Source organism: Colletotrichum siamense (assembly GCF_013390195.1).
Source record: "Colletotrichum siamense strain Cg363 chromosome Unknown KSG_Cg363_contig06, whole genome shotgun sequence".
Classification (NCBI taxonomy): Eukaryota; Fungi; Ascomycota; class Sordariomycetes; order Glomerellales; family Glomerellaceae; genus Colletotrichum; species Colletotrichum siamense.
The window spans coordinates 3,308,098-3,330,036 of record NW_023501019.1 but is presented as its reverse complement, the minus strand read 5'-3'; the positions used below and the strand labels follow the sequence as shown (position 1 = coordinate 3,330,036).

At 51.8% G+C, this 21,939-nt stretch overlaps 4 protein-coding genes across 4 annotated transcripts; 1 reads left to right on the top strand and 3 right to left on the bottom strand.

Moving 5' to 3' along the window:
- Positions 1-2,922: 2,922 nt before the first annotated feature.
- Positions 2,923-4,761, bottom strand: Tnks (Tankyrase-1; the record flags this gene model as incomplete). The annotated part of the gene is made up of 1 exon (XM_036641714.1): positions 2,923-4,761. One exon carries the CDS (start codon positions 4,759-4,761, stop codon positions 2,923-2,925), a length of 1,839 nt encoding a protein of 612 aa, XP_036492666.1.
- A 962-nt stretch (positions 4,762-5,723) lies between these two features.
- FPV024 (putative ankyrin repeat protein) lies at positions 5,724-7,349 on the bottom strand (the record flags this gene model as incomplete). The annotated part of the gene is made up of 1 exon (XM_036641713.1): positions 5,724-7,349. The coding sequence occupies one exon, from the start codon at positions 7,347-7,349 to the stop codon at positions 5,724-5,726; it is 1,626 nt and encodes a 541-aa protein (XP_036492667.1).
- An 8,095-nt stretch (positions 7,350-15,444) lies between these two features.
- Positions 15,445-16,427, top strand: AQY1-2 (Aquaporin-1; the record flags this gene model as incomplete). The annotated part of the gene is made up of 2 exons (XM_036641712.1): positions 15,445-15,774; positions 15,834-16,427. The coding sequence occupies 2 exons, from the start codon at positions 15,445-15,447 to the stop codon at positions 16,425-16,427; spliced, it is 924 nt and encodes a 307-aa protein (XP_036492661.1).
- Positions 16,428-19,926: 3,499 nt separating this feature from the next.
- On the bottom strand, positions 19,927-21,771 carry ANKK1-1 (Ankyrin repeat and protein kinase domain-containing protein 1; the record flags this gene model as incomplete). Its single annotated transcript, XM_036641711.1, has 1 exon — positions 19,927-21,771. The coding sequence occupies one exon, from the start codon at positions 21,769-21,771 to the stop codon at positions 19,927-19,929; it is 1,845 nt and encodes a 614-aa protein (XP_036492662.1).
- Between the last annotated feature and the right edge of the window lie 168 nt (positions 21,772-21,939).

Below are 21,939 nucleotides of genomic sequence, written 5' to 3'. Positions count from 1 at the left end.
TTGTCATTGACCGTCACCATTGGGGAGTTGGGAAGTTCTACCGCCAGCTCATTTCGCGACGACCTTCCTCTCTGATGATTGCAGCGCTGAAGCGGTATGTGTCAGTCGAAACCGGGACACCCATTTCCACCAACCATAAAATTCTTCCCGAAATGGAGTGCAGCTCTGTCCCCCTTGCCTGTAGTGCCCAGTCTGTCTCCTCTGGCCAATCCTCTTGATTTGTGCCGAAAGAAGTTTTCAAGCTCCGGAAGACTTGCTCGCCGATCGTGGAACCAGAGGAAAAGTCACCATCATGAGACGGAGGTGCGGTATCTTCGGACAGAAGGTCTGCAAAATCGATGGGGCCCGTCAAGCTGACGATCGTGCTGAGAACCTCTGCAGGAATCCGGCAATTCAATAAGACCGACCAGAAGAGATCCATCGTTTCCCGCTTCAGCTTCCGATGGCGATGTTTGTCGTACTCGGCAATGGAACCAAGTATGAGCCTCTCGAACCAGACATTTCGAGGAGATGAGAAGTCGTTTCCGGAGAAGTAGTAGGCGCATTTATTGACCACCATAATCTTCTCACCCGGTTGAACCATGGCTGTGTGTCGTTCAGTCCAGCAACTGACACCGCTGTCCAAGAGAGCTTGCATGGCCTGGTCAAAGTAATGGCTAACCCCAATTCCAAGATGGTTCAAATGAAATGCCCACTCTGCGCTGTTCTCGAATCTGTCGAAAGGCACATTGGGGTTTGCGCCCAGAGACAGCACACACAATACCATTTCAACACTTTGTCTCTTCAGGGCGTAGTGTAGAACAGTAGCGCCCTTGCTGTCTGCTTGGTTGATGTCGACATTGTGATCTAACACAAGACGGCGAACAATAGCTTCATTGCCGGTAGTGACTGCAGTGTGAATGGCGCAAGCTGTGTTGCCTGCGTCACCAATCCAATTAGCGCCGGATTCGCTGTACTCGTCGGTTTCCGTGTCTCCATCCTCGCTTTGTACTCTTTCCCGCGGGCCAAGACTGAGGATGAGAGGGCCAAGACGCTCACGAATAGTGGCTGCTTTCTGTGTGTCGACTGTGTCGAGGCCAAAGAGTGAGGCGATGCCGTTCCCGCGGGGTATCTGACTTCGGACCGGATATCTTGTGTTGGTCAAGGAAGCGCCGCAGCTGATGAGCAGACGCGCGATGGAGGTCTCATTGCGACATAAAGCGAAGTGAAGCGCCGTCCAGACCCCAGCACAACAAACAGTCTCGAGCCAATCTGTGTTAACGGTTCCCCAGGGATTTGTCGGGGTATCTTCCAAAATTGACTTGGAAATCTTGCATCCGCAGAACAATTTGCCCGGAGCGTCGATGTCAACATGCAGGGTCAAGAGGTATTTGACAATGTGATAGTGGCCCTCATAGGTGGCCACGGTTAAAGGGGTCGCCCATGCTAGGCCAAAGCCATGCTCGGCATCCTTAGGCCACCGTGGGTCCATCGTGATGAAGTCGCTCGTAAATGTCCAGTCTGGGACTTTTACCCAGGTAACGACGTTTAGGTCGGCACCGTACTCGTGAGCCTTCATAAGAGTGTCCAAGTTGCCATGTCGGGCAGCAAGAGTGGTGATCTCCGGGGCGTTGTCCTTGATAGCGTCGTGGTACAGAAAGGGGGTGCAAGTTGTGTGGAGAGCTTTGTTTGCGCGCGAAAGTCCAGCAAGCGCCGTCCGACGCTGTTGCTCGCCGACACCTGAGACGATGAGAAGGAGAACCTCCGTTGGCAGGCACTGGAGGCTCGGGGGCGTCATCCTGCAAAGGGCCTTCAGGTAGATGATTCTATGTCTGGAGATGTCAGCTGGTGTCGAATTGTCTCGGCGGTAGATGAGGGGACAGGGGCAGTAGCATTGGTGACAAGGCAGCGAACCTTGTTTGTTTCTGGCGTTGACAGGCTGTGGTTCTTGGAAACCGAAGGGGCTTCTGGTATTCCGTATCTGAAGAGGTTTTGCTAGCTCAGTTGGTTATCCAGGACGGCTTTTCCTGGATAATCGCTTTCGCCACCGTCCTTCGTTGTCGTTGTTGCTGCTACTATCTTTGTCTTGATTTCTGTATATAGCTGAGATTGCTCCGCTGGGAAAACTCATCCGAAACAGAAAATTGTGATGGTTTGCCGATCGTGTGAAAGTCAGGTTGAAGAGGCGAGGTGGAGAGGTGAGCTAGAGAGGTGAGCTGGAGAAGTAAGGTGAGTTCTGAACGACGCGAGATGCCAGGAGAAGGAGCAGGAGCAGGAGCAAGTGGGGCGCGGGCTACCAGGCACCTACCTTCTTAAGTAGGTAGTCTCATCACCGCAACCTTATCTATCTGGAAAAAAAAGGGAAGCAACGACAGAAATTCACCAAATATTGACACGGCTAAGCGAAGGCCGGACATGAACTGCAGATTTTGGGACTTCTTTTGCCTTAACCCGCAGAATTTGGTACGTTTGATGGCCTCGATGGTTTGAGTATTCCGTGAGCATTTTCTCTGTCTGACTCCTGATTTTGTTTGCTTGATGATCTATTCTACAAGTGAAGATGCCCCGATTTCTTGTCCAAATTCCTGCATCCTAGTCCTCGACCGCTTTCCCGAATCGTATTTCCCAGAAGTGATTCACTGAATAGCTTGCCTATTCTAGCGTATACCTCAAAATGTCCGGGCGACAATGGCAAAGATGAAAGGACGACAGAGACATCAGAGATGACAAAGACGACCGAGACGAGAGACGACAAAGACGACCGAGACGAGAGACGACAAAGACGATCGAGACGAGAGACGACAGAGACGACAGAGACGAGAGAGGAGAAGGACGATAGAGCATTGTTAACGTCCGTATATCCCGCTCAGGTCGCTCGCTTCCAAGCGCGTATCATACCTTCGCCGACGACTGCACCATGCGCTCACCTGACGCCTGAGCTCTCTACAAAAATCTTTTCTTACGCATCGTCCGGCGACACGTCTCCCCGGTCAAGGCATCGAGGTATTCCAGCATCTCCGGTGTTGTGATAGCGCTTTGCGTCCTCAGCCACTCACACTTTGCGAGAGTTGACGCCAACCTTCTGCGCCTCATGTGTTTGGGGCTCCCGTGGTCCCGTTCAAGCGCCAGGAAGCAAAATGCCACAAGGGACATGTGCTCATCTCCAATTAGGCGATATTCGTCTGGTATGCTATCATCTATGGTGGCTGAGAAGTCGATCGAACCTGCCACATTGACGATTGTGCTGAACAGTTCGACGGTGTTGTCAAAGTCTTCCCAAATCAAGATATAAAAGAAGAGTTTCATAACCGATGATTTCAGATCACAGCATACCGCGGGGTCGTACTCCATCATTGCACCCTCTAGGAATCTCTTGAAGCAGCCGTCATAGACATGTTTTCGGCTGCGGAGGACCCAATAACTGTCAACCTGAGCTTGGTATAGTGCTAGGCACTTGGGATTGCCTGCGTTGTCTCCCACCCAGCAGGAGACGCCGTGGTCAAGAAGCGCTCCGAGGGCTTGAGAGATGAATCTGGCTCTAGTGCCCCGGTTGCCAGCGCGCTCAAAAACCCAAGAAGGTGGTAAATCTTGCTGTGTGGTCAACACTAAGAAGCCATAGTAGGACACAAGCCAAGCTGCGGCACTGCTGACCGCAGGATGGCAGTCGATATCAAGGTCAATGTTGGGGTCTGCACCAAGACATAGCACGCAACGCACAGTCTCGATATCATTCGCTGTCAGACTGTAGTGGAGAGCGGTAGCGCCGCCACCATCCTTCGCGTTGATGTCGAAACCACAGTCGACAGCGAGGTGACGAATCATTGATTGGTCGTTGATGACTGCGGCCGTGTGAATAGCTGCGACGCTGTCTGCGAGGGGTTTCCTCCCGCCGTAGCCATCACCACCGACCACTTCTTCATGATCGTCGAACATTGGTCCTGATGTTCCGACACTGCAGATGAGTGTATCGAGGCGGTTGCGGATTGATGCTGATTTCTTGGGCTTGGATAGATCAAGACCAAAGAGCGAAGCGATCCCGTTGTCCCTTGGAATCTCGTCGCGGTCAGGGTAGCGCGTGGTATCCAACGATGCTCCTTGAGAGATGAGAAAGCGAGCAACGTCGGATTTTCTGCGGCAGATGGCATAGTGAAGCGGGGTCCAAACTCCTGATGCAATGACCACTCCATCCCATAGTTCTGGGGACCAATTTGAATCCAAGCCGGCCACAATTTCGCCCATGGACATGCAGCCGCAGAGAAGCTTGCCCGGAACGTCAACATCGACTCCAATAGAAAAGAGGTATTTGACAACGTCGTAGCGGCCTTCGCAAACAGCCATGTGCAGGGGTGTTGCCCAGCAAATGCCCCAGCTTGTGTCCCTTGGGCATTCTTCCGTACCTCGCAAGTCCCTGTCAAGATCACCAGGGGGGGACCAGTTGGGAATTGGAACCCAGGTAACACTGTTCAGGTCGGCTCCATACTCGACGGCTTTCTTCAAGGTGTCCAGCCTGCCATCTCGGGCGGCCAGAGTGGTGATGACATTGTTCTCGGTTGCAATCGCGGCTCGGTACAGGAGAGGCTCAAAGATGCTGTGAAAGCGACGGTTGACTCGGCACAGGCTTCCGAAGAGATGTTGGCGATTTCTGGCTTTTTCATTGTCGCTGTCGTCTCTGTCGCTGTCGTCTCTGTCGCTGTCGTCGTCGCTATCGCCGTCGCTGGTGGCATGCTCGACAAGTAGTAAGAGCACCTCGACAGGCAGGTTTTGGAGCTTTGCAAGTGACATTGTGGGCTCAATTTGGAAGACAAGAAACAATTCGGACCTACTGAAAGTTAGTGAGGCTTGTTTTGAGAAGAAGACCGACTGAAATCAAGTATGACAACGGGAAGCAGCGACGGCAGCAAGGACGACAGCATGAGCATCGACTACGACGTACGACGACTGAAGACGACGCCGACCGAAGACGGCGACGACTGAAGACGACGGCAGACAACAGCAGCGACACTTGCAATGACGGCGAAAAATGCCGGCGACATCCAGGGTTGGATCGAAATCTTCCTCCGATTAGCGTACCTTGTTAATTGCCGACGTCGATGAGATGATTTTTGCCAGAGGGTATAGGTGGTCTTTGATGGAGAGTCGCGAGGTTGTTGACAGCTCTGGGGTGTTGTGAAAGCGAGCGTGGAAGTGGAAGTGAAAGGAATTGAGATTCCGAGCGTTGCGAGAAAGCTGGAGCAGACGCTGCTGAAAATTCATCCCGCGTCGACTCTCACCTCCCCAGGCTCCAGTCTGCTCGCCTTGGAACGAAATGGAAGGAGCGATCGACACCTACTTCTGAATTTGGGATATGAAAGGGACGGTGCTTTGGAGACGAGCAGCGATAGCATATTCCAGCAAAGACCTTGTCACATTTTTCAGGGTCACTGCACCGACTGCCGCCAAAAAGCGCGAGACGAGTGTTTCCTTGCAGACCCCTATCTTTCCCATGCTACCATTCCTGTCCTCGCTGTCGTCGTTTACATTCAAGTCGCTTTCATCGTTCCTGCTATCACTACTACTATTGGTAAAATTATTCTCGTCGTACATCGTTGACGTCTGTCGTCGTCGTCCTGGTCAAAGTTACCTGGTACATAGTCTTTTAGACACAGGAAAGGTAGGCGGTCTCTTTCTTAGTACTTAAAGCAACTGAGACTCAAAGCTCATTTTATGTAATCATATTGCTTTTGAATTGCTGCTCTATTGTTAATCTATAGCTTTGGTGCAGTAGCGCCGTGGTCTAGCAGCCAGTCAATCTTAGCCCTCATCTTCCTGTCTGTCTCTCGTTGCCACGCAGATTTACCACTTGAACCATCCATGGCGGTCAATTTGCGCAAAATTCGAATCGCCTCTGTTCCGAGTTCGGCCCCAGCTGACCCAAAGTAGTCCGAGAGAGGCGTATTGGGAAGCATGACCTTCTTCAAATCAAGCTTCTGTGAATCAGAGTAAAACGCTGACCTCAACGAACTAAACCCATCAAAGAAAACGTCAAGCACGTCGGTTCCGCCATCAATACTTATTGCGTTCATCGCAAAGCAGAGTACCAGGTCTTCCTCCAGGTTGCCGACGTTGCTCGAGTCGCATGTGAGGATGGCACCTTGTAAGAACTCGGAAATCCATCTGTTGTACTTTGGCTTCATAAGCTCGTCACCATAGCAGCTGGAGTGAAAGATGGAGCTTATGACCATAGCTTTGCCGGAACCCTCGTCAACCTTCCAAAATGAATCTCCTCGTTCGGCGATGTGGGAAAGAGCACGGCTGATGACCTCCGTTTTGCCTAGGCAGTATTTGACCGCCCACTCCACCACACTCATGGTGCAACTTCCGTTGATATCGTCTTCCGCAAAATCAATCGGCGTAGCAGTATCGGCTCCAAGATCGAGGACAAGCTTGCACATGTCGGCATCGGACTCGCTGAGTGCATAGTGCAAGACGTTTCCATTGGACCCGTCAAGGTTGTTGATGTCGACTCCCTTAGCAACGAGATAGTGCAGAATCTCCTTCTGCCCCGAGGAAGCCGCGGTGTGAACAGCGTGCATGCGATCACGATCTTCGGCTTGTTCTTGGACCTGTGTGGTGAGGCGATGGTCGAGATCATCGTTCGAGCTTTCCTCGACGCCAGTCCAGCCAAAGTGTGTCATACGGGTGTGAGAATCACAGGATTCCGAGTAGAATAGAGTCGACACACCATGAGTCCGCGGGATATTCATCCTTCGATTGTAGCGAATGTCCAGGGAAGCACCGCGGGAGATGAGAAGACGGGCGATTGACTGGTTGCCACGGCAGATGGCCAGATGGAGTGGTGTCCAGGTACCGGCAACCTTCGGTACGTAGTCCAAATGTATACGTCCTTGCCAGGCATCTGACGAAGTGCCGAAATGATCTTGCATCTCACAAAGACTCAGACATCCACAGAGGAGCTTTCCTGGAACATCGATATCAACGCCCTCGGCAAGAAGCCACTTCACGACGTCATAATGCCCATACGCGGCTGCCACATGAAGCGGAGTTGCCCAGCAAACTCCATATCCTGTCTTGGGGGCTGTCGATTGAATCTCCTCTGGCTTCGCCCAGGTCGGAACGGGTACCCAGTAGACTCGGTTCATGTCGGCCCCGAAGGAAGCGGCCATCTTGAGGGTGTCAAGGTTTCCATCGCGAGCGGCGAGAACCGTGATGTCGCGTGCTTCGTCCTTGACAGATTGCGCGTAAAGGGTCGAATTAATGACGTCGTAGAGGCGCTTGTTGGCCAGGGCGAGGGCATGCAGGGCAGCTTGCGGGAGCAGGTCAGTGATAGCCAGGAGAATCTCCGGTGGCATTGTCGTGAATCTTGTCGTCATCTTGAGTGTATTCGATCGGTGTACCTGAAAGGGGAAAGTTAATACCTAGCTTGAAGAAAGCTTCATGGGTTCTACAGAAATTTACTTGCTGTGAGTTTGAAAGGGAAAAGTGGTGAAGGGAAAGTGGTGAAAGAGAAAAAGTCGCGAGAGAGGTTTCTGGAGGATTGGCTTTGCGGTGGCAACGGAGGGAAAGCGCTCTCCACTGTCGCTCAGGAAGGTAAGGTAGTTCTGTAATTAAAAGGGAAAGAGCTCATCAACTCAGGCAAAGCAGCAAGAGGCCGCTAGAAAGTAGTTGCCAGATGAACTGCCAAGGACGACGGATGAGGGTAAGGGTGGTGGAAAATGGCAAGAACGATGGAGAAAGTAAGGACGACAGAGACACTGAAACCATAGGCGTCGGGGAAAATACGAAGCCGTTCAATTGAATTTAGGAAACATTATTTGTTCAGAATGACTCTGATGTTGTGCTCGTGATTGTTTTCGCATTAAGTCGCTACTCTTCCTCTCGTGTCTATAGCCCTTCCCACCACCTCTGCCTTCCGTTTACTTCTGTTCCCAGATCACACTATTTCTCGCCCATTGTGTAGCATTGCAGACACCCTACTGGGAAGAACCACCTCTCTCATCACCTTTGCAGCATTTCCATCCCAGTACGTAATCTTCCGGACGAGGTTAACATACGTCCTCACAGCGTGCTGTGTCTCGCTTTCGCTCAATTCCCAAGCACCGTGCTCTCCAAGAATCCTCATCATGTCCGCAACACCCGAGACAACCTCGACGTCAATGGCTTTCGAGTTACTGCGTCGCAAATAACAATTTGAGAACTCCCACCCGTCACGGGCGTTGAGATTAGCTAGGAAACAAGGCAGGGCAGCGAACTCAGCCGCGCGATGAAATTTGTCGATTGGGTCTGCCCCATGCCTGAGAAGCCAGGTCACCTTGTCCCGCGCCGCGATGTCGCCTGCATAATCGTACGGATCGAGGCTGTACTCTGTCAATATCATGTGAAGTGCCACTGTGCCAAGTTGACCATCATAATTCGTCGCTTTGACGTCCCTTGGGGGCAAGTCGCCATCGATGAGCTCAGTTAGGTCGAGGGAGTCGTAACACTGCAAGATCATTTCGAGAGAACCTGCTCCACAACTGCTGTCACCAATGACATGCCAGAAAAACGCCATAACCTCCTTCTTGAGATCATTGAACGCCTCGGTGGGCTGGTAGGTAGCGATTGCTCCTTGCAACAGCTGAGAGACCCAGCCGCGTTTCGCGAAATCTTTGAACGGGTTGCGAATGTACTTGGCTATGACGTTGATGGTCATAGACTTGGGGCGAATGGAATCGTGTTCGACATCTTCACCTTCCGTGTGGCTGCTCTCCTCGTCGAGCCAGAACACGGAATCGCCTCCACGTTCGGCGAGCATGACGATGACGGCATCAAGGTAGTTGGGACTGTTACAGCTGGAGAACTGAGCCACCCACTGGCAAATGCCCTCCACGCGGTGCTTGTTATGCATTCGATCCACAATGCAAACTGATGCAGAGGAGTTCGTCTGGAGTGAAAGAGCGTATCGGACCATTTCCAAGCTCCTTCTTTCCACGGCATGGTACAAGATGTTCGCCCCGCACCCATCTGCGGTGTCAACGCTGATCCCAAGATCTACCAAGTGGCGGAGAACCTCGGGCTCATTCGAAAAGGCGGCACAGTGGATCGCCAACATGTTGTATTGTAGGCATAGTCGCTGTGATTGCTCGCTGAGGAGTTTATTCTTCTTGCGGCCTTTTCCCTTCCCGCCTGAGTCTGGATTAACCCCCAGGTGGTACGTCAGGAGGTCACCGAGACTTTGTCGGATCTCAGAAGCTGACTGGCAAGGGCCCAAACCGAACAATTTGTCAATGCCGTGTGTGCGTGGGATGTCCTTGCTCCAAGGGTACCGAACTTCCATGGAGGCACCATTGTCGACAAGAAAAAGAGCAATCTTCGGGTAGCTGCGGCAGATGGCGTAGTGCAATGGGGTCCAGGTTCCCGAATGCAGGATTGACCTTCCAGATCCTTCGGCTAATATTTCGCTGAAAGAAGAGCAGGGGCATAGCAGCTTTCCCGGCACGTCGAGATCAACGCCTTGTGAAAGCAGCCACTCGACCATGTCGTAATGTCCCTCTGCAGCGGCCAAGTGAAGAGGAGTAGCCCAGCAATATCCGATGTCGCGATCGTTGGGAAGTACAGAACCTTCTCGAGCTCCATGGATGGAGGTGAATCCGAAACGCTGAAAGATAGGGTACTCGAAATCTCCGTAGTCAGAGTCGTCGCTATCCGAACAGTCAGGGTCCTCATCGACGCCATCCCAACAGAGTAGGGACCAGGAAGGCGCAGGAACCCAGTAGACACGATTGAGGTCGGCGCCGAAGGAGGCTGCGACCTTGAGGGTATCAAGCTTTCCATCTCGTGCGGTAACCGAGAGGAAGTGCGGTGTTTTGATGGCAGCTCTGTACAATGATGGGTTGATGATTTGGCGGAGCCGTTTGCTGGCCTGACAAAGACTGTTCATCGATGACTGAGGAAGTTCCTCCGCGATCGCAAGCACGATCTCTGGTGGAATAATCTCCAATTGAGACGTCGTCGGCTTCAGCAGTTTCATGGTTCCGAGTCGAGAAGTGCTTGTGAGGGTGGGCGCTGCGCTTTACCCTGCGGGCGTTAGATGGGCTTCCGAAAGAATAGCTAGAAGAAACTTACGATTCTGTTGGTATAAGAGAAGGCCAAGGACGACGGCAAGGACGACGGAGACAGTTAAGGACGACGGCAAGGACGACGGAGACAGTTAAGGACGACGGAGACAGTCAAGGACGACGGAAAGAATTAAGGAAGATTGGGGAAAGGTGAGGATGTTGAGGATGGGCAAGAACGATGCGATGGAAAGCGAAATTCACACTTTGAAGTTGTAGACTATTCCATTGTGATTGTGAGTGGGTACCTGAAATTTCAGCCTCGGACGTAGAACGAGCCAAAGCGAGCCATACCAAGATTCTTTATTCAAAAATTGGTGACTGTTTCTGCCTCGTTGAATTCCAGTCGGGAAGGCACTCCAACTTTCCGTTTGTCGCGTATCAAGATCTTTTTCCACGCGCCGGCTCCTTCTTTGTTTGTCATTCTTTTCTCTCAACACACTCAATCACTCTCCCGAGGAGGCAAATACGAGGAGCTTGCATGATCTCTACGTCCTCTTCCGCCTTCACCTTCAGACTCGTGAGTTCCTTCCAACTTGTCAATTAGCCACTCTCGCACCATTCTTGGAAGCCCATCTAACACCCAAGCTGCCCGCAGAAGAAAACTTGGCGGTCATTTTCCACGATCTATCGATCTCACCATCGTTCCGCCTCGCTACCGACGCCTCCGATTCTCTGCGCCTTCCCCATTCACAGACCACACGCGTCTCAACTCACGACCGTATCCTGGAGGTAGCAAGAATGTCTCTACTAGGCCTCCCAAACGAGCTGTTACAGGCTATTGCAGTGGACTGCGGTGTGGAGGGAGGCGGCCTCATTCTCACGAACAAGCGGCTCTATGAGAACACAGGGGACATCCTGTGGCAGTCTGCCATCAAAGATCCCGACACTTTCACCAAGATTATGTCAGGAGCTGCGGAGTCCGGAAATCTCCGAATGATGAAAAAGGCGGCTGCTTATGGAGCTGACTTTGATCTCATACACCCCGTTTCGTGTCCTGAAGATATGACAGAGCTTGTATCAGCTACGGACTCTTGGGGTTGGGGTCGGCTAGAGGATGACGAGTTAAGCCGATTCTGGGCATCGCCTCTTCACCTGGCTGTCTACCACAATCATTACGACGCTGTTGAGTGGCTCATCGCGGTTCAAGGAGTCGACGTCGACGCACCTGGACGTTTGACTTGCAATTGCAGAGGGTTCGCTGACTACGATGAATCTCGAGAGGGCTGCCTACTTGCCGACTTCCCAGTCTGGACGGTTCTTCACTTCGCCATTTGTCGAAAACACGATTCGATTGCACGCCTTCTACTCTCACGGAACGCTACGACCTCTGTGATGCTCCCTCCATCTTACATGAGAGCGAGGCACGTGATCTCCCCGAGAAATGTTGACAGACCCGGTTTCGCTGGATTCACAGAGGACATGACAGCTCTTCACGTCGCCGCTTTGCATGGCACAAAGTCATTAGCTACCCATCTTGTTCAAGCTCGAGGGATGGACATCAACGAGCGCGATTTCAATGCGCAAGACTGGATCAACTTCCAGCCCATACATTATGCAATTCTCTCTCAAGATGAGACTATGATTGAACACCTTGTTACCCTGGGTGCTGATCCGGACGGGATCAATGAGGGGTGGTACGAAGACAGAGACACACCGCTCTATTGGGCGACGGCTCACAAGAAGTCGAAGGCATTCTTCAAACTCCTTGACTTAGGCGCAAAGGTCTGGATTGATGAAGAACAGGAAAGAAAAGCGATTCTGAGCCAGTCCGAACTTCTCTACTTCATCGAAAGTTTAGGCAACCCCGCGAAGATGATGACAGTCATGGTGAATTTAATCGACAAGACTTTGCAAGAACATGCATCAAACAGCACCAGATGCCTTCCAATCGAGAGCGAAATACGGGAGGCGCTTGAACTCCTCTCACGAGTGGCCCCAGAGGACTGGAAGCCATCGAAGGCATTTTCCAAAACCGCCAAAAAGCTTCTTCTAAATGTGGTTGATATCATGATGGACTATGGATCACCACATAGTATATTCAAACATTACTGTGGCAGAGACCGTGAGGAATTCGCAGACAAAGTCTGGGACTGGTTGTGCGACTTGAAAAAGGAGGAGGCAGAGGGCACTGGGCGGTAGGTAGCAATGACAGCCGTTGAGACAAGAGAAAAGACAACGTGCGTAAGGGTATCAACTGCGGCGGACGAGTGTCAAAGAAAGGAGGCAGGGAATGCATACACATTCAAACTCAACATGAGGAGTAAATAGAATATACGAATCTTTATTTCATTATTGAAGTTTCTGTGCTCTGAAGCAGCCAAATGAACATACCAGAGAAGTCACATCTGGCTGTTGATGCAAGCATCATTATGCGGGGATGACGCAAGACATTGCCGCTCTCTGAGCTGATTCCCTCGTGATATCCAGATCCAATTTCACTGTGTTTCGCTCTCTACAGGTGCCATAGCGTGCATTTGAAAGAAAAGACAGTACTCAGAAATCCGATAACAGTGACCTTTGAGTGTTGGAATACTCAAGGAGTTCTGAAAGAGATTTCCAAATGCATTGCTAACGCGAGCCGTATCTAATTGCTTCAGAGTGCAATCTAGGCTAGGTTGTGCGTGCTTAAAGGGCATTTTACATTGCAATCTGGCGGCAAACCTTTGAATGTCTCACACTGTACAGCTAGCGCCTAGCATCATCGATGACTACGTTCAGATTACGATTCCAAGTGACATCTGTCTCATCATACCAACTCGAGAGACGATTTATGCCTTGGAGCCTTGGCACTACTTCCGACCGAGCTTTGCAGGATCAAAAAGGAGACCAGTTTGCAATCACCTCCACAAGAATGGTCCTTTTCCTGGACGCACAAAGAGGCGGGAGGGGAGAGGGCATCAGAGACCCACGAGGAGTCTGGTGAGGCTTCAGAGCTGGATCGCGATTCCAGCGGCTCTCATCCAATCGCAAGCAGCGACGCATCATCAGACGCCTTCAAGAGCCATATTTCATGTTCTTTTTCGAGCAGACAATCCAACAATCCACTTCCTCTGAACTCGTCCCCCGGAGACTTTCTCTAAAGACGGAGGATTTGCGGAGAACGAGTCTGTGTTCCCCCCACCAACTCATCCTCCCAAATCAAAATCCAAGACATGCAGGGCTGATGGACCCCAATGAGATCCCTGAAGTGACACTCCCCCGCCCCATTTATCAAGTTCTTACGACACTACCCGAGCAGCGTTTGCGTCGGCTCCCCTTGCCACGATGATTTCACGCGACACATTACCCCGCTATTCGCTCGCCTCTCCTTTCCCTGCCCCCCCAGCTTACAACAGGCGTTCTATTACCGTAGATTAAGTAGGATTTGAGCTGCGTTAGCGCTTAGGACCGGGCCGCGTGTCGATCGGTCTGGATCGGTCAGGTTTGGGGCGTTGTCTTAAACCACGCGACGATCTCCTCCCCATTCACCATTGGTTGCCTTGCGCGGCCCCCAATCCTCATGGCCAGTGACCATACTCGAAACTCCCTCACTGCGGGATTTGATGGTTAGGCAGCGAACGAAGGATGCTGGTGTAGTAGGCCCCTTGACGATACTCCCCGATGACAGCCACCTGTGGCGTCTCCACGTTTTCAAGATAAGTACCGTACAAGTCAAGACCCAAGACGTCCGGGGTGTCTCTTCGGAGCCGAGCCATCGGTGTTGTTTTAGGCTTATTTCGTGGTGGGGGAGGGTGAGATGGAGAGACACTCACGATGCTTTTGCTAGAGGATGTGCCGCCTACCGACGTAAAGGGTTATCTCATCGTTAGACTGACATTAAGCTTTAACGTCAAAGGTACAAACGGCCATTAGCTTTCCAGGTTTCAACGAGCTGTTCATGCTACATGAGGAAGAACCGAGGAGCTCAATGTTCATCAACCCCACATTGACGTCCGCGAGGTGCAAAGGCATCCCGATCGCGTATGCACAGCGAAGTAGGTGATGGAAAAAGCGAGTAAGAGTCCATCAGACTGATGACTCCCTTGACTAAGTTGCCAGGAGATACCTAGTTCTTCAAGGGATAGACATGCTGCCTGCCCTTTCTCCCACGACCATCACCTCGGCCAAGCCCACGCTGGTGGTGGGTGAAGGACACATCCATCTGAGAGATTCTTGAAACCAGCCTCATCCAATGTTGGGCTGTCGGTTCTTCCGATGAAGTCACTGGCAGCAATGATGGGTTGAACTGGCATGACTTTTCTGTCTTCGACACCCATCCCAGAGGGCGATCCCGCTGCACGTGTGAGTCTGACGAATAGGAGCAGCGCTCCGTGTAGTAGCAGGACATGCAGACGCAAGCGTGTCATCGGAGGCGCCTACCACTCACAGGCTTCAATTCTGTGAGAAGCTCAACGCAAAACATACGATGGCAAGACATGCAGTACTGAGCATGCCGGTATTAAAGCAAACGGGCATCATCGAGTGCAGTAGTTCATCGTGAAGCATGGCATCGGGAAAAACGTGAGTGAAGCCTGTGATCGGAGCACCTCGTCCGTTGAGGAGGACTGGAACGGCTGTAACGATCGACACAGACAAGGAAATACCAAGACATACAGGATTCGAGCCCAACATTTGGGGGCCTTTTTCCTACCCACATACCGGATTCATCATGCATTCGAAACGATCGAGGCAGTGATTGAGAGCGAGACACGCAGTTTGATGCCTGACATCGTGGCTGTTCAACCAGCCGATGGGTAACACCGTCGGACAAGATCACCACTACGGACGAAAGACGTACAGGCTCAAGCACTACCTAACACGGCATGCCGACACATGATGCTTGATGCCTGTCAGACAATGCCGTTGTCAACCTGATGGCAGAGGGCCTCACCCTTTGTCGGATGTGACAGTCCTCCCGCCAAGTCACGAGCCACCCAACCACCTACCACGAGATACTCTCACCTCTCGACACGATCGCCGCACCGGGTTATCACGACATGTAATTTGATGCCCAAGATCGGACCAAGATGCCTGTCAGTCGTTTCTTTCGTCGATGGCGAGACTCTAGGGGGAAGCTCTCGCCCCGTTTTGAGATTGCCGTCGACGGGCGCCTAACGACGAAGCTGGATGCCTGTCTTCCGATACCCTCGTCGGATGGCGATGGCGAGAGTAGTCGCCTCCTCAGATGTTGCAGTAGCCCATCGTGACAAGTGATATTCATCGCCTCATGAATACCAGACCCAGCCATCGCGACGGATATTTATATGGGAGGAACTACTCGCTAGAAAGGCTATTATCCCGTTCGAATCATCATCGCAATCTCAACATCAACACCATCATCGCACTCTTTGAGTCTCTATCTTCTTCAAGATATCCTCCAGCCATCTCAACAATGACTGCTCCGACCTCCCACAACCCGGTGAAGCAGGCCGTTGACGCGGTACATGCCACCCAGGTGACTCCAGCCAAGAGAGGCTACCCGTACAATCTGCCCTCCCGCAACCTCATCGTGGTCGTCCTCGGCGAGTTCTGTGGAACATTCATGTTCCTCCTGCTCTCCTTCATCGGAGCGCAGACCGCCCTCGTCACCAACTCTCCCGATGACTCCTCCGCTCCTCTCTCTCCGGCCAGCTTGATGTACATCGCTTCTTCCTTCGGTACTGCCATTGCCGTCAACGTGTGGATCTTCTACCGCGTTAGTGGTGGCATGTTCAACCCTGCGGTTTGTCTTCCCAACCCCTCACAGCCTCCTGCCCCCTCATCACACTAACACCCATCCAGGTCACTCTAGGTCTCCTGCTCGTCGGTGCCGTGAAGCCCCTCGCAGGGCTCTGCATCATCCCCGCCCAGCTCGCAGCCAGCATCGCCGCCTCCGCCGTCGTCTACGGGGTCCTCCCCGGGCCCCTCCTGGTCAACAACACGCTTGGCAACGGCGCCACCATCGCCCAGGGTTTCTTCATCGAGATGCTGCTCACCGCCCAGCTGGTCTTGACGGTGTACTTCCTCGCCGTTGAGAAGCACCGCGCGACCTTCCTGGCCCCCATCGGCGTCGGCATTTCGGTGTTCATCGCGCACATCACTGCCACAAACTGGACCGGAACATCGATCAACCCTGCTCGCTCCTTCGGGCCCGCCGTCATCGCCGGCTTTGTCAACTACCACTGGATCTACTGGATCGGCCCCTTCGCCGGTGCCATCCTGTCTTTCCTGGTCTACGCCATGTTCAAGTGGCTCGAATACCAGACGGCGAACCCCGGACAGGACGATGATATGGAGAAGGCACAGAAGCCTGTGGACGAGCGACCTCCGCTGGTTCCAAGGGACTCTGGCTTTGAGGTGGTTTCGCCCTTGGAGGGCGGCCACGGCCATCCATGAGTATCTGATCACAAGAGCATCACAATGGCTTGTCCGGGCTGATAGCTTACATTGTGTGACACAACCTTGGTAGAAGGGAATGGGCATGTGCCATTGACCTGCTAATCGCAACGAAAAAATTTTGCTACATAGATTGTACGCTTTGAAATATGGGGATAGCTATTTGAGAAGGGGGACAGGATGGTGGTTCGGGTTGCAATTCATTCGCTGTTATATCCATGTCATAGAAATCTTAACCAATCATGCATTTCGATTCATCGAAGATCGTGACCGATTCAGTGTCACCTCGAAATGGGATGACATGCAGGGCACTAAGTGCCTAGTTCGAAAAACGGCTCGTTACCAGAGCCATGTTTGAGAGCTTGTGATACGCTGGCTTGAACCAATGATCGGGCTTTGGGAACGTTTTTGGCCGTTGATGCAAGCTGTGCAACATCCGACAGGATCTATACTGCTTCCGATATGACTTAACACGTGGCGAGGCGTTGCCAATAATACTGCAGGCATCAGATGCAAGCTTCCCGCACCATCGTTCGTTCTTGTGCGTGACCACATACGGCTGTGCAAGCTTGCAAGCATAGAAGAACCTCCAATTTACTCCGTGTCTGAACGATCCACTTCTATCCTACTAATTAATTCTATCATCTCTTTTGACTCCCACGTTTCTCGTACCTCCTTTGGCATTACTTCTATCACGGAGTTTTCCCACCTCTTCCCCGCTTCTGCGAGGTCTGAGACTGCTACGTAAAACCTTTCCAGGACAAAAAGCTTCTTCTCTATGCTCGTTTTGCCAAGGGGGAACCATTCACCTGCCTGTCCAAGAATTCTGATGGCAGGGCATATATCCAGCTCTGTAAAGGATGCTACAACAAGGTCTGATCCATCAGCCAACCGCTTCATTGACTTTGCCATCCTGTCGAACAAGCAAGTCAACGGGGATAAACTCGCGTTGTTCCAGACCAGTTCAGATTTTTTTCCAGGTGTATTCAGGAGATATTCGAATCTGCGGCTGAAAAGATGCCGGTGTTGAATCGATTTCAGAGGAAATTCGATGGCAACCAGGCATAAGGCTAACTGTCGCAGAGTGCAGCGGCTTTCGTTGACACGATTCCTGCATACGGTGATCAGGAATTTGTAACTAAGACCGTGCAGCAGATGTAAATCCTCAGCAACCATTTCCGGTATCAGTTCCATGTCAAGACTGATACTGCTGGTCTCGAGGAGGAAGTGCAGATCTGCATCCGAGAGACTTGCTGCGGGGCAAGCGTGCAAAAAGGCGATCGCGAGCTCCATGTCGAGGTCTGGAAATCCTGCGCCTGGGACATGAGTCTCCCGGGTGCGTCGAATGATTGTTGGAATAGTTTTCCGGAAGATTTCTGATGCGTTTGAGAAGTTTTGGTGTTCCAATTCGAGGTTGGAGTTCAATGAAGATGTTATCGTCTTTAGCCTGGGCCGTTTTATCCGCTCGGAATCCTCAAACCAAGGCGAGCCTTTAACGGCAAGAATTTGCATTGCCAAATAAGGTTGCTGGAAAGTACTTGCCCAGTCAAATGCATCGCCACAGACTTGGACCCGATGATCCGGATTTGCTCCTAAAGACACAAGGTAGTTTGCCGTGGCTGCGTCTGAGGCAGCGATTGCATAGTGAAGAGGCGTTGAATCCGACCGGTCCTTGATATCAACATCCATGCCATGATTGTTGATTAAATCCGATAGCAAAGTGTGATTTCCGGCATACGCGGCAACATGAAGTGCCGAGGTGGCCTGTATATAGAAACGATAATCATCGAGTGATAGTTCAAGTGATTCGGTTCGCATCTCGTCTATGTCACTCAGTGCGTGGGTGGCCCACGAAAGAGACTTGGCGGACTCGGGCGGGACAACCAATTCCGTAGAACAAGCACCGGCGGCGAGCAGAAGGCGTGCAACTGACGTCTGTGTATGACATATCGCGTAGTGCAGCGGTGTCCACGCAGGAAATTCGCACAACTGCGGGTCGTTTTCCCCAAGTGGGGGGACCGGCCGATGGAGAATAGGGAGGCATCCGCAGATGTGTCGCCCAGGATTCTCGAGGTTAACGCCTTGCTCTATGAGCCACTCAACGATTTCGTATCGGCCTTGCATGACTGCAACGTGTAGCGGAGCAGCCCAAGCCCAGTCGTCCTCTTTGTCTTCTTCATCCATGTCCGGCCCCCGGTCAATATGGTGGGCTCTATCCCAAATGCCCAGCACCTGGTCGCAGAAGGGTTGAGGAAAGGCTACGTCCAGGTCCGCGCCGTAAGCCGCTGCGACCTTCAAAGTATCCAGGTTCCCGGCCTTCACAGCGCCGAGAGTGAGAGGGTACAGATTCTCCTCCATGGCGTTGCGATAGAGCTCCCGGTTGATGAGGCTGTGCAGTCGACGGTTGGTGCGCACCAACGCAGCCAAGTCGCGTCGCTCGCTGAATTGCGCGACTTGTAGCCACGTCTCGACCGGAAGAGCCATAGCTCCAGCCATGTTCTGGGCTGTTGATCAGTATCTGATTGCTTGATTGGTTGGTCGCCCCGGCTGTCACTCACGCTGTAAAGGTAGGTATCTTGTGATGAGTGTCGAAGATGGTATGAGAAACAGACAATCTTAGCGCGAGGTGCACAGGGACAGAGAAGCTTGTCAGGGGTCTGCCAGATGGCAGACACTCGGCATCGCCTGGCAGCGAGGGGTCAGGCCATCCTTGTCAGTACCTACCTTAGGTCTCGCTGTTGGCGGTCTTCCTCAGCATCACTTTTGGTTTCGCATTCTACTGTTACTTGTAATAAATGATTACTTGTGCACTTGTTAACGCTAGACAGACGCTCAGGAGATTAAGACTGTATGAGGAAGATTTTCGACTCAACACCTGTCGATGGTACGATGACAAGATTCAGATTGACGGTTTTGATCAAAAAACAGACTCAGACGCTCTCAATTCACTATTGCTCAGCCTGTTGGCAGATAGGTACCTAGTGGTCTGGATGCTGTTGCCCTGTGTTCGACCATCTCCAACAACACCCAGTCACCGGTCATGAGAGCCGGCACGGCGACCAGAGACGCCCCACTCTGAATCCTGACCCGAGGATGCAAGCACTAAGAGAGAATAAAAGATGTTGGTTCCTCTTCGCAGCCGTTTGGAGTTGAGTCTTAAAGTTGCGCGAAACTGAGTGCAGGGTTGGGTCACGACGGCCCGAAACAGTTCTAACGCGAGCATAGAGGATTTCAAACTTCCTAGAAAGCACTTTTGAGATGTGACTCGGTCGTGGTGTTGTCTCCAGACGATCTATAATAGATCTAACTTGAATGTTACTCGGGACCAAATATAGCCCCGAAACTAAGTTCGTGGTCGCGGTTTGACCTTCGTAGATTACGACTACACAGTCCTAAAACAAATCCACTAATACTTCACAATTCCCTTTGGTTTCAGTACATAACTAAACGTTCAAACTATTAAGTACTAGATTCCGTGGGGTCCAATAGATGCCGAAATTTACGCCATGTACATTCCACAATCCTGCTCAAACTGAGATACCGCCCTTGTCAGCGCATCGTGGACACTAAAGCTTCTAGCTCTCATGTCATGAGGAAACAGACGATCTAGGGCATATCCAAATTCCCTTTTCAGATTCTTGGCTGTGTGTTCATTTCGCCGTAGTGACCAAGCGCCTCGGTCTCGGAGAAGAACGATGGTACGTGCGATATCGCGAAGCGGGTTTTGTTCCCAGTTGATAGGTGGCTCATTAAGGTGCGCAACCCAGCTTTTGTCAATCTGTTTCAGCAGAATTGCGAGAATAGAGATCTCGACACCTCCTTGCAACTCTATAGTTGGGGCCGCACCCTTGTCGAGAAGCCAACGGACAGTAGTATATGCGTTATAATGGGGTCGTATGACCCTTATCGTCAAACACAGCGCCAGCGACGCAAGTGAATTTTTTGATGTGTCGAAGTTTACCAGTTCCCAATCTTTACTGGCTGTGGTGACCCTCTTGATTTTATGTGGCGGCAGACTGAGTTGCAATTGCAATGCCTTATTCATTGGCGTGCTTCCAAGCTCCAGCTCTCCCTCATCAATGAAGGCTTCAAGATCTTGTGTACTGAAAGCGATAGACTGGCAGGCTCGGAAAAACGTAGCCTGAATCTCTTCCTCGGCGAGACGAAATTCGAAAGCAGCCCAGGTGCTCAAACTTCGTCGGCGTTCTTGTTGTCGCGTGAGTCGGAGAAAAAGGCGGAGATCCAGAGGAACAGCGTTGACATCGTGATAGCAGATGATGCTCTTCAGAGAAGATTCAATGGGTCCAGACCTAAGCCTTGGATTCCACACCGAAGCCCCGTGCTTGAGGAGTATGCTTGCCATTCTTGGGTCATATCGAAGAGCAAAGTCAAGCGCGCCCCAACGCATGCCGCCCGTTGGCACGCTATGCTGGAAATGATTCTGCTGACAATCTGGGTCCGCACCCAATGATAGAAGATGACGAACCATCATTTCGTCCTTTTCGATGATGGCGTAGTGAAGTGGTGTTGCGGCAGTCGCATCCACCGCATTCACATCTCCGCCAAGGTCTCTGACGACGAGTGTCATGATGGCCTCGGACCCTGACAGCGCGGCAATATGGGGTAGTTTGACGTTGGGTACTGACTTCCAGTGATCCCTCGCGTACATTTGTGGCCTGTAAGCCCCATCAGGGACTGACAACACCTTCCAAGCCCCATTTTCGAAGGGTGGTAGGTTTTCACGAGCGATGAGTGTGTCGTGGGAGCCGCCATTCTCAAGAAGCTCGCGAGCTATAGACTCATGGTTCTGACAAATGGCAAGATGAAGAGGCGTCCAGACAGGATGCGACGACCATGCTCCCATGCTAGTTCTTGGCCCACCGTAATTCATGCCAAGGCGGACGATTGCAGGCATGCATGGACACAGGAATCGACCAGGAGAGTTGACCTTGACTTTCTGCACGTGCACAAGCCATCTGACAATTTCTTCGTGTCCATGTTGAACAGCAAGATGCAGTGGGGTTGCCCAACACTGATCGAGTGGGATTCTAATCGGTTCTCGGCTTCCGTCATGATTCCAAATAGGAGGTGGGATTCCGTAGACTCTGTTCAGGTCCGCACCGAATGCCGCAGCGACTTTGAGGGTGTCCAGATTGCCCTTGGCAGCAGCAAGAACCGTGATTTCCGTACATGACTGTCTGACGGCTTTGCAGTATAGGTCGACTTGAAATATTCCGTACAACATTCGGTTGACCCGTGCAAGAGCGGCCAGCTCATGAAATGAGTCGACGTAATAACCAATCTCAAGCCAGATTTCCGGACTGGCTTTGCTGGCTGTAGGCATCTTATCCTCAGGTCCTCGATCAGTGCGTTTTTCGGTCTTGGAGATGTGATTAGCTGGCAGCCCAATGCAAGAGTTGCCTCTATATACTGAGCTTACAGTCTGCTTGATGTCGAGCCAGTTGTATGGAACGAGTGGTTCCCACAGCTCCCCACCAATGTTCCCTGTCAA